The following is a 13,762-nucleotide window of genomic DNA, read 5'->3' on the forward strand; positions in this document are numbered from 1 at the left end:
ATTCTAATGAAAATTGTAAACTACTATAACATTCTGAAATCGTTTTCGTATCGTAATCAACATTTGAACGAAAAGCTTTTGAGTTATTCTATTTTAAATACTAAGAATTATATTTTATTAAATACTTTGTAAATGACACGAGTTCGTTAATTACAGTAAGGTATGTTATATTATAAAGTATTTGTTTATAATAATCATCACTTAATCAATTATATTCGGATACATTTTTATTGTCACAAAATGTTTATGGATTAAATAGGTAGTCATCCGATCATTTTCAACGCAAAAGTGAATAATATCGTTTTAATAAGCTTATTTATACTATCCTAAGTTATCATATAAAAATTAAAATTTGGTATCTTCGATACATATTAAATGTTGTGAAAAATTCAAGTATTCTGAAATATCGTCTTTAACTACCTTTATTTACAAATACCAAAAATCAAAATTTTAATATAATATGCATAATTTAAACACAAATATTTAGTGAGTATACTTAAAATCACCCTGTCTATGGATATGCGAACTAGTTGAAGCCATGATAATATATAGACAGTATATAAGAAATAAGAAAAGATGGAAAGTAATTTTTTGGCGGCGGTCGCTATTGATCAATAATTGTGTCAATAATTAAATGTGCTTAATTATTTTAAATTGTGTGTGTTTCGATTTATTATCGTACGTCTGAAGTTATCGGTGTATCCGGCAATAATATTATGTTATAGTGGTGAAAACGTTGTTTATTCCCTGAATTGACTATATTAGCCATCGTGGAACATAACTTTAAGTTAAGCAAACTACATACTATACAAAGGCGTATGGAATTACGAAAAAAAGGAATTCATTATTTTAAACGTTTATAAGATTTTAATTATTATATCATAACTTATCTAAATACCTAATGTTCCGATGACGATGTTATTTTAAAATATCCAAATTACCTACCTACCTAGTTCGTAATTTTATAATTTCTGATTGCTTCAGATGAAAAAATTTGTATTCATATAATCATTTTAATTACGATACATTTTATATGCAATCTCCTTCACAAAATTACAAAAGAACGATTAATATCCAGGAAAATGCAGTGACTTTGCATATTGCATATTAAATATATAATACATAACTAGCTTCCGTTAAAAGCATCAAGTTTTATGGAGTGCTATTAATCCTGTTGCATTTTAACGAGAAACATACGCTTTAAATTATTCAAGAAAACCCCTATCTTAAATTGCACTGTTTTAAAAGTTTATGAAAATTAAAATCTAGTTATTCATAATGGTATGATTACTATATTATTATAATATTATTTTGTCGCCTTATATTATTGTTTAAATTAAAGCCATTTCGCCTAAACATTAAGTGGTACAGGTACTCACACTGCCGGATAGTCCTCTGGATATGGAATTGTAAATCCGTCCGGAGAAATTCTTGATGATTTTCCAGCCCAAAAATAAGCAGCTGCAATGAAAATAAAAACCAGACATATTAAAAATTAAGAAAATTATTTTTTTTTTAATAAACCAAAACTAATGTTAAATTACTTGAAATTGTCACATAAAGTGACATTATTTATTGAGTGTTGGCATAATGTCTTAATTGTATAAGAAACATTAGGATATCGTGTAAGACCCATTAATTGTTATGCCTACCCAACAGATTCCGTTATTAATATATCACTTCTCCAAGGAGCTTAAATGAAGCTGACACAGTATATTACGAAAATGACTAAGGAACTGATCAAATATTATCTTTTTAAGATTTTATTTGTGAAAATTTACATTTTTTTAAACACCTAAGTATAATTTATGGTTGATTCAAGTAAACAATAAATCAATATTTGTATAGTATAATTTTTTAATAGGCTTAAAATTAAAATAAAAAAAATCATTGGATTTGAAAATATAAATAATTTATTTTATCCTGCAGAATATTTTAATATAGTGAGCGAAATAACAAAATTGCAGTTGTCGATATTGGCAATATTCTGTTGTTCAAATTATTTAGTTTAATATTTATTAACAGTATGGAGTATGTTTCTATATGAATTACATTTCTTCAAACATCGATTTACAAAAATTGAAATTCTCCGATTTTTTGCTTTGATAAAATTTTTTACTAAAAGTAAATGCATAAAAATAATTTATTTTGTAATTTTGTAGGTATTGACTTTACATAATGCAAAAAAAAATATTTTAGAAAAAATTCATATTCTTTTTGAAATATGATGATTGTTTATAGTTAAATGATTGTTTGGTGTTAAAAGTATCACACACGACCCACTCTGCACACTATACACGTCTATCTATACAGATACACCGAACCAACAAAACCTGGAGACACACGATGTTCGCTAATGAGTGCAATAATGCAATGTATTTATACGCCAATAAGTCAACAAGTGACGATACCCGCGTATTGTAGGGAAAAAATAATGAATGAATGTTTGCACAATATAAAGGGTAAACCTATTCCATTCACGCGAATAGGTCAACCCGTAATCACCGTTGTACATAATACACATTATTAGTGTCATGCATCTACTATTAGTTATGACCACTGCAATGATTTGAGCATCATACAGAGGGATTCAAAAGGCTTCATCTGGTCACCAATTGATATCATAGCTCAGAAATCTGAAATTGTATACCTATACCGTTGTAAGGATCAGATAGCCGAATTTATTTTCGTAATTTTTTTAAATGTTTGTTGAACATAAAATATGCATAATCTTATACTCTTGTAGGCATTTGTATTGTTTAGCGAAACGCCTAAAGTTAAAGTATCTATTTAAGTATTAAGACAAATAAGGGTATAAGTATCCCTGTCACTTATGTGTGTAGGTATAAGTGTTGGGTCATATCGAATATAAAGCTTAACGTTTCGCAACACACTGTTCATAGCAGCTTAATTGTCTTAAGGATATTTATTACTTCATTCTATCCCTGCAGGTGTTTAATCATTTTTAAAATAAATAGGAATTTTGGAAATCGAATCAAGACCGTGGACGGTGATTATAATTGTGCACGAATTATACCACTGATGTATGCTTACCAAGTAATAAGTATCGAAAACGTTAAATATGTTTCAAGTATAAACAGCACTTCGTGCATATATGTTTTAGAACCGACACTGTCGAGTTTCGTGATTTAATTAAAAATCAGTTATTTTAATATTCGATTCCAACATAGATATATAATAATACATACAAAGTGGTTTGATAATCAAATTTCAAAATACAATTATAATCCTTGTAAACACGGAACGCGCATATTATTATTATAATACTCGTAGGTACAATATTATGTATTCCACAGACACTAAATCCAATTTGAATAAAACCCCATGTCTAACGCACTCCGCACACTCAAGCCCTTTATTGTTCTATAGGTATTTTAATATCTGTATTTTGTATTTATTTCGTTTGATATAATGTACAACTCCACGAATAGTATCTATATCTACTGTAATAAATAATAATGCATACGCGGTACTATGATAGAATTGTGCTACATATTATGTGCATTATGCTATAAATAAATTTGATCAGGGTCGAACGGAAGAAAGGTCCATGTGCTCGAAAAATATTAAATATCGCATGAATATTATATAATATAATAAAGTGCTTGAAATAAGCTTATTAAAAAACGGAGAAGTTTTGTTTTCCCGTTTTCATTACAGAGATTCTCGCTAAACGGAGCAACGAAATATTATATACAAACAGAAAATACAATGGGAAAAAATCAATTTCGACTTGACTCAAATAATTATATGTTTTATATAATATACCTATAATACCTATTTGAATTTTAAAATAATATTATATAGCGACGATAAAACTCAGGATTTTTTACTTTGTCTTAATAGCTCTAAATTAAGTACACTTTGTTACAGTTACATACAACGAAATTGCAATTAACAATATTTTGTGTTTAACGAAATATTTTTGAGAACCAAACCTAATTAGAATCATATTTATTAAATTATATTTAACGAAATTCACTATAATAATATGTTTGTTGCCCTCTAGACTTTATTACATAGAACCTTCGCTGAATATATTATTCAATCGATCACTGGCAAATTTTTCTTTCATTATATACATTTATTCTATTTTTTTTTTTTTTTAATTTTGAAGTGGCTTTAATTATATATTTTAAGACTTTTCTAAATCTTAAATGCTTTTAACATTTAAAGAGTGTACTGTAGTGGTACATAGTTTATTTCAACTGAGTACAACGACTGTTTTCACTATTTATGATTATTAAGAAAATAATTTTTATGAGTATAAATACGGAAATTAATACTAATTTTAAGATTTTTGACTTTGTGTTATCTAATAGTCCCAAAATATTTGGGGTTATATACCTAACCTATACACCAAGTTTAATAATACAAAAGCAGAGAAGCTACTCTTTAGAATTTCGATTTAGATTCATCATCGTTTCCAAACAATCGCCTTATTAAACATTTACACTGAAAAAGGGAGGATCTAATTTGAATGAAATAAGTTCGTGTCACCACAGAACACTCCTTAAATGTAATAAATGATTTAAACAATTAAAGAAGTACCTAAACTTAAATTTTTTTCAAATACAAATTTAAATAAATGAATTATTAAAGGGTAAAAGGGTGGTGAGTATATCGTAGGTAGATCACTCAGTGATTTATATACATATACCGGATATACCTATAGTGTTATGATGCGTAGTAGAGTGTCTATCAACAGGATCTGATCGGACAGACGTCGTTGGACGCGAATCGTGTAAGTTCACATGCCTGAACTTTAATATATTTACATCATAATGTTTCCATATTACTCGTGTATACTTACTCGGGCCAATACCATCGTAGAAGAAATCCCGGACGAATAGCGTGTTTTCATCTACTGCGTACACTGTTCCGCGGACACCATGAGCGATGCCCTTAAAGTACCCAATGTATCTTCCGTAATTGTCGTCCAACACTCTTGCGTCGCCTGAAAAATCATTTATACACGTTATAGACATTACATAAACACGGTACTGTTCTTACAAGGAATAAAAATGATGCAAATGAAATTAAACTTATAATTGCATAGTCGTACTAAACAATATGTGTATAATGTGTAAGGCCATAATACATGTATAATACCACATATAACGACCGTCAAGGTCGGGACTGTTTTAAATAAGTCATTATCATAATAGACGATCATCATGATATATTAGATATATTATTAACGAGATGTGACAAAAAACAAAAATTAAAAAATATTTCATGTAGCACTACCATGCTACATTATGTAAGAAATTAAATTAAATTTGATTTTTTTTTTTTTAAGTCGTTGATTTGCATTTCTCTGGAAATAAGCAAACGTTAAGATAATCCCTGTAAATGTATAATATTATAATGTACGGTTAGGAAGACATATAGCAAAATATATTGTTTATATTATTATTATTGTATTTTGTTGATGTCTGCACTAACTTACACAGAATTATATAAATGTATGCACCTCAACTTGAGCAGTATATTAAAATATTAAATCAATATTTTATTATTTAGTATTAACCAATAAATAATGCTGTTGAAGCCTTACATAATATTAATAAAAAAATAAAAGTAATACTAATATATAATGTCATTATACATTCGTTTGATTTTTGAGTTACAAAATATAAAACGTATGTGCTGTTGTGTACGAGTACATGACTGTATAATATATGATAATAATTAATAACTAAAACAAATTTTTTTTTGTATACAAATTGCACAATGTTTTATAAAAAAACCCTTTGCAAAAACTATAACTATTATGAATGGAAATGTTTAATCCGTATAATATCACCCATACGATTTTATCTTATTATATAAGTACTGTATTTATCATTTTTATACTGAGCGACTGCACAAAACCATAATATAAGTGATATACAATTATAAATTATAATCATAGTTAGTTCATATAGCGTATTTTAATCATCGATAAAAAAAAGTATAATATAACAGTATAACACACTTTCAATTTTATTAATTTATCTTTTAATATGCCGATGTACCGTGCTTAATACCTACCTAGATATAATAATAAGCCTGTTTTATTATATTGTGAGCACGACGGCAATATATGATAAAATCGATCGTATGTTGTGTCACAAGTATCGCAATAACAATATGGGCAAAATATTGTAATATTAATTTACAAAAATAACGGCGTTTCAATATAATATATTCGGTATTTCACAATCACGCATGTGTGATATCGGCCGATACGGTTCTATTTTTTGGTTACGCATGAACGACTTCCGTCGTCATGTATAAGTAGTAAGTACGTAATATCATAGTATTCAAGGGTACAGGCACGTAGCCAGGATTTTATTAAGAGGGGAGGGCCGGTGTCTGAATTGAAAATTTAAATAGAACTTGGTGAGAGGGGGGGGGGAGGACCATTCAGTGTTCACATAACTAATATAAGTAATTTTTGGATATGACGAAAACAGCCGCTGGATGAGCGCCTGTGAAATAAAATATGTGAGAACTGAGCTAAAGCTCAATTTGAAACGTAAGAAAAACAATTGTCATTTGGTTGATCAGATAACATATTATAAGAAAGTAGGTAAATGAGAAAAAAATCGATTTCACCTTTCTAGAAAAATGTAGTAATTTTTATTTGATATTTTAAATATAAATTATACTTTTATAATAATAATAATAATATGCAGATACACAAAATCATTGCGAGGATGATGAACTGATATTAGCTATTATATTTGAAGGATTGTATTAATAGCGATTATAAGCCAAGTGAGATCTCCGTGCATTGAGGACCTATAACAGGTATATAACTCGAGGGGAATATTATGCTTCAGCTTTTGAGGGAAACTTCGCGAACGTAATTCGATGTCTGTAAGCCAAAACAAACGTCGTGTACAACCGAATCAAAGTCACTACTATACGTCTATACTCATACACTTCGGTTTTGTATATTATTATACCGTCGGTGAACTTCATATTATAATATATATCTACAAATAAAACGATCTAACGCTTCATTGTCGTCGAATAAGACGCCCTCCGATTCGTTTGTTTGAAGAGTACAATGCGATGAAATAATATATTATATTATATTATTATAAAACGCCAACACGAACACTCTGTCAGAATAGACATTTGACGGAGAACTACATCACTCTCTCTCGAAAAAAAAAAAAACGACCACGCTGTAGACTGAGCTGCAGGCACGCGTAAGTACTCGCTCGCTGCGACGGGGTAGTAAACACACACACAATCGCCCGGGCGTGTACATACATATATATAATATATTATCGTCGTTTTCAATTTGCTAATGAGTCGAATATTATTTCGACGGAGGGATATTATGTATATGTATATACACACGCCGCCGGAGTAAAGGGTTGTTGCCGATGACGAAAGGGGGAGGGTCGGCCGATGCTGGGCGCGTGCGCGCCTGCGGGGTCGTCCGGCGGCGCGCTGGCCCGGCAGCTGCAGGTTTCTCGTCGCGTCTTCATTACTCAACGCCGGTCGCTCGGCAGCAGTCACACTGTTCGCCACCGGATATAATATATTATAATAATAATAATAATAATAATATATCTGTATATACAGGTAAACCTTGTCCACCCTCTCCCCGCGGAGCACCGGTGTAAATCAACTGCGAACAAGACTCGCTAGAAGTCTCATCGATTACGACGACGACGACAAGCACCGGCACCAGCTATATTATTATTATTATTATTATTGCTATTGCTACACCATAAGCTCCTTCAATCTCCTCTGACAACCGTCTCGTCGCTGTCATTAACGTCGGCTTCGCTTGCAAATATACACTGTGCCAAAAGTAAATCTATCCCTTTTCGGCTAGACCTTGCCCCGTCTCTCATCCGCCCGCCCCGCCATCGGTACAAAGCATCCGACAACCCGTCAACAGCGATCGCCGTATTCGCGTCATTAACTGCCGCACTGCGAGGCTCACCCGTTTTCTAAGACGATTTCAGGGTGAAGCGCCCTAGGCCTTTTTTATCAACAATAGAGACGATATGCTTTATTATTTTACCTACTCCAAATAGTTAGTCACATATTAAAGTATTTACATATGGTTTTTAATCAAGGTAGAACACCAAAATGATCAGATATTCAAGTCGGAGATTTGAATTTGGTGTTGGATTTTTATAGCTAATCTAGAGTCATGCGAAGAGCTGACTAGGGATAATAGAATTACAGATTGCATACACATGTTTTATTTTGACTATTATTTTTTCGCTTCATGGGCAATGGACTAAATCATTATATTATGATGAACTTACAATAAAAATATCGAACATTTTAAGCACTTAATAAGAAATCGTTTAATTTTGTGGGTGTATTTCATTATTTTTAGTGCATATTTCAGAATTAATGAAATTTGTATTATAGTAATGAAACGTTGTACATTGATTTGACATTTTAATCATGTAACCGTGTGATTAATGAATGACTATAATTATTTTTGTTCAGTCTATACAAGGTATCCTGTATTAATTTTATAATTCTTTAGATGTGAACCATAGATAATTAGCTGGATATTTTTTGTACATTTTTATTTTGCCTTATTAATTGTATAACTGCATACATATCAATTCTTTTTAACTTTTTTTAACTACGACAAGATTTTTAATTCCTTATTCTAAAACAGAATATTTTCTGAAGTACCTACTTCAATATATAAAAATTAAAATTTTGAAGCAGTAGCTTATGATTTATAACTGTTATAAGTATTTAAGGATTTGTTTGGAGAAGACGAGTGGTAACTATGTACGGTAACAATATTGGTCCACCATTCCGCTCATTTAAACCTTAAATACTTATAAGTTATAATAGTTCAAAATTTGATTTTCATAAAACGAAATACTCTGAATAATATTCTGCTTCTGGATATGAAATTAAAAATGTATTAGGGTATTATTCAAAAAAGTAAAAACTAAAAAAATGATAATGATGCAAAAATAGAAATTGTGGTTTTGTAATGTCTTACAAATTATGTGAAATATTTTCAAAAACGTTACTGTTTTTTGAAATAATGGGTGTCATACGTTCAATGGACCCCCCATATTATACTATATATTTAGTTTCTATTTTTTTTTGTAGGTACTTACACACTGAGGTGACGTTAGTGAACAGCTTCCTCTACAAATTATTCATGTGACTCTTTTATTATTTACCCTCCAAATTTACTTTTTGTTTTAAATAACAGATCGTTTATAACTTAATAAAAAAAGTACTTACAACATCATTAAAAATGTTTTTCAAATACAATATCGTAAGAGTGAGAAGATGTTATTGTCAAAAATTTGTGTTCGTTGACAGATCGCTTTTCTTCTGGGAAACAGCTGTCGTTATTAATTACGTTACGCTCGCGATGTGATTATTATGTACACCGAAACAATACACGGACAATACTATGAAACGACCGCTTCAGAACAATGCGAACGAGATTTACTTTTCGGGGCACACAATTAGTAGTAGTTAATTAATAATTACTCGGTATATGCATAATATAAAATTATTTCATTATTATATAACCAACCGATAAAAAAAGCATAATATACATTGTGATACTTGGTAATCGTGAGGGTGGCTAATAATTCTACCCCCCCCCCCCCCCAAAAAAAAATGTTAACTTTTGAACAGTATTATTTATACCTTCAATACAATATACTGTATAATAACAAGTTGGTTTTATTATGCTATTATTCATAAATTAGATTATTTTTTAGTTTATTTGATCATCCTTGTCTCGTCATCGCGGGAAAAAATGTATTATTACATTTTTTTTTTTTGTCTTTATAGTATAGTAATACATATTACGTTTGATTATTATTATAGTATTAATTATTTATTATTTATTATCACTTTTATGTATTAATGATTTTATGTTTATAAAATAATTTTTATCTAACCAAAAGTTACTACGTGAAAAAAATAAAAATATATTTTAAAACATTGATAGCACCGGTGTGGTGACGTGGTTGTGGGTGTATTGATTCATATTATTATATTTAAATAAAATAAGCCCCCTCAAATTTGACTAAATCTCTGCCTACGAATTAAAAATGTTAATATATAATAGGTATATATTGTAAATCAGATTATTATTTGCATGAATCGAATTTTTTATGGGACACCTCACGCATCAGTTTCGATCTATTAAAATAACATAATAATGCACATAAATGCAGGTTCGTTGAAATTCTATAATAATAATATAATACATAACTATTATATTTAGGCCTATAGCACACATATATGGTTATAATTCTAAATTTGTATTTTTGTACTCATTTTATATTTTATATTAAAATACCGTATTTAATACCGTTGTGCTCATTGTTGATTTTTGTTTAGAAAAAAAATATGTTTTTAATTGAGTAAAAAACTTCCATAATAATTCTGTTGCGGTAATTCTGTTTAGTATTAACTAGGTAGGTAGGTACCTACTACCTTGGTCTAACCGACGGACTGCAAAGTCGACTTGCAAATTTTCCGAGTTCTTGACAGTTTTAATTGCTTTTCGTATTTTACGGGTAGTTCTGCTCTGGGAGTAAGAATATTATAACAATGTAATCATATTCGCTTTGATGAGGTATACTTAAAGAAAGTTTCGTTTTGAAAAGCAGGGAAAATCAAAGAAAACGTTTTTATATCATAATATAAATCTGACGTGGTTATTCATATTTTTTTTACTTCGAATTATAATGTTTAATAACATACACAAATTTATAATTACTATCACAATATTATATATATTTTACTGTTCCAAAGAGCGCTTAATATAATATGTATTCGCTTAGAATATTATACTCAACTGCACAGGTTTCCGAGACATATTATAATGATGACATATACTGCGCAAAGATCAATAAAGTTTCCAATCACATAAACTTACAACAAACTATAGACGTCGCAATCACTGCAGTCGTGGTAAGACATATTAGTTGTTCAATAAACTGCTTGACATATTTAAGTACTGCGGATCGTCATATGCGGTTATTTTGGTTGTATTTCAAAAATCTAGAAATATGATTAATTACTGTGTGATAAGATTGTGGATTTCCCGTGATTATGAATTTAATCCATATGTTCGGATACACGTTTTCTTTCGATTTTTTCTAAACGCAAATGCGACGCCATTTCACAATGAAATTTGTCCTGCGTGGATTTGATAGAAACGACACGTCGTCAAATTTCCTATAGATTCAGAGCCACGGTTATGACTCGATTTTGTATTCACTGTAAAACACCGCTGAAATTTGAGGCATTAAAATGTAATATCATTTTGTATGTTATAGGTAGTCAGGTATGTATACGTATATGTTTCATCCCGAACCGTCCCATAGGTTAGAATAAAAGTCGCTGCAATCGTAATACTTAGTTTTAATATCGACACCATTTTTTGCGAAAAGTATTCACCGATTACCCAACTAAACTTGATGACAACGACGACGGAGGATCTATAGGCAGTTATTTGGACCGAACTCTGAACAATATAAGATCGTTTTCCGAATTCCATCATATATAATAGTATTATATCATCACTTTCAGATTTAAATAATTAAATTGTTATACGGTCGCTCTTAAATTTAAATTAATGTATACCCCGCATTATTATTATCTTGTGCCAACGTGAGCGAAGCGAGACCTGACCGCTTTTTTTATATATACTATTGATTTGTGCGGTTGACTCGAAAACAAAGTTCGCTCATTAAATATAAAACCGGAAGAAGTATATTATGATGAAAAGTTTAAAGCTCTCCCTTTAGTATTTATTAAAATGATAAATAAATTATTTTGTCCGTCTTAAGTAGCTTACCGCGTTATTCTTATAGATAAGTTTTATAAATTCGATTTAAATTATTGTATTTAAAAATCATAAAAAAGTAGTCATTATTAGTAGGTATTTCAAGTTTAAAATTTTTTTAAAATATTTCATTGTAAGGTGATATAGGGTTTTTTAATTTTTTTGGTTTCACTTTACACTGATAAAAAATCCAAGGATCTTAATATGTTTTTTTTAATACTTAATCATTTAGTTGTGATTAAAACAGACAACAATAAACTTAACTTAAGTACTTAAGTATTTATAATGTATCATTGTCATCAAATATTTCAGAAGGGGGTTTGTACTCCCAAAACCCTCTGTATAAGTTCCTGCCTATGTGTATCGCGATAAATTGATCGGCACAATGACGATTATCGTGTTACATTGTGTGTAGCTGATACCTGTATAGAATGTAGGGTAGTCCGGACCGTGATGCTGCGGTGGATGCAGTGGGGTTTCCTCAGATTGAAAAACTTTATGGTCGGCATACTTCTGCTAGTATCATAATAGAATATAGGTATATACGTGAATACAAGTAATTATCATATTATATTAGTATAGTATTATACTTGGATTATGGTTTACAGACCTATAATACATATAATTTCGACGCTGCTTAAGTAGACGTGCACTTGGGATTTTTGGTCGGGGGTGGTTGCACAGTTATCAGTAATTTGACTTTCATTATGACATTGGTAGTCGACAGAAGTAATTGTTATTAATATATAATATGGATCAAACCCGTTTGATCGATGCAGTGTAATAAACTGGAAATAATTTTCAACGAAATAATTAATCGGCGATCATTGTCACAAACATTGTAATCCCACGATAAAAACAACTATTAATCTGTATATCTCTCACACCAACCAAATTCCAAATAAAACATTAATCATTATCATATTATAATATTTGTGACAAAAAATTATTCTATAATAATGTATAATGTAATATTATTTTTTCTAGTTTCTTAGTTTCTCGTTTTGACGTTGCCTTTTTGATCACACAATGCGATTTTATGAGAATCATTAAGGGCATAACAACTTAAGATTTCATAGAACAGGTTTTAACCTGGGTTTTTTTCTAAAACTTGATATAATCTAAATAGGAACCCATAAAGTTTTAAAATTAAGTTTTTCTATAACTACATTAACACCCGTATTAAGTACAAGAACTATTAACCCGAATATTAATGGGGATGAGCTAATAACCCAAACATTAGTTGTTTGCATTTTTTTATTCTGGTATTTGAAAACCCTGGGGGAACATCCTCCACCAGAAACAACTAGAAGCCCAAATAGATGATTCGGTTGATGCCCAGCCGTGTTCAAAGTTGCATAAAACATTCATTTTTGGATTAGTTGTGACTTGTGGACGTTGGGGAGTAGGTGCATCTTACGTACAAATGGTGTAACTCTGAACACAGTATGAAATAAATACCGCGTGCATATACATAATATAACGAATTGAAGTTAACTACTTTAATACTACATCTACAACTATTATGAGTATAAATACAACACAGTGACTTACTATACTGTATTTGCTATATAGACCGTGAAAGGACGAGAGCGGTACTATGCTCCACGAGAACAAAAGGGCTCTGGATCGCCCCCAACTAAATGTTTTATAATGTACGTTCTTAGATTATGTAATAATAATATTATCTGTATATATTATGTTTTTAGACAACGACATCGTTCTGGACGTCCACCAAAAAACAATAAAAAATCACGGTTGATTTTACGATGGTATTGCACTGTATTATACCATTATAATAGTTGCTATATTATTATATCGTTTCGCGACATAGTAGTTTCCCGATAATCACACCACATAATCAATTTATCATTGTATGGCGAACATATTGTATGGGCTTGGAGAGCTTAGCTCCACACTAAATCA

The 13,762-nt window shown here is 30.2% G+C and overlaps 1 protein-coding gene across 4 annotated transcripts in view; it reads right to left on the reverse strand.

The window, feature by feature from the left end:
• Positions 1-13,762, reverse strand: part of LOC111039458 (protein Skeletor, isoforms B/C) — a 100,846-nt gene that overhangs the window by 51,930 nt on the left and 35,154 nt on the right. For all 4 annotated transcript variants that reach the window (XM_022322990.1, XM_022322991.1, XM_022322992.1 and 1 more), the window contains exons 3-4: positions 4,835-4,978; positions 1,380-1,461 (exon numbers count right to left, since the gene is read on the reverse strand). In XM_022322990.1, the coding sequence (XP_022178682.1) occupies positions 1,380-1,461; positions 4,835-4,978 (226 nt within the window). The remainder of the gene's footprint in view (positions 1-1,379; positions 1,462-4,834; positions 4,979-13,762) is intronic.

This window comes from Myzus persicae, unplaced genomic scaffold (assembly GCF_001856785.1).
Source record: "Myzus persicae strain clone G006 unplaced genomic scaffold, MPER_G0061.0, whole genome shotgun sequence".
NCBI lineage: Eukaryota > Metazoa > Arthropoda > Insecta > Hemiptera > Aphididae > Myzus > Myzus persicae.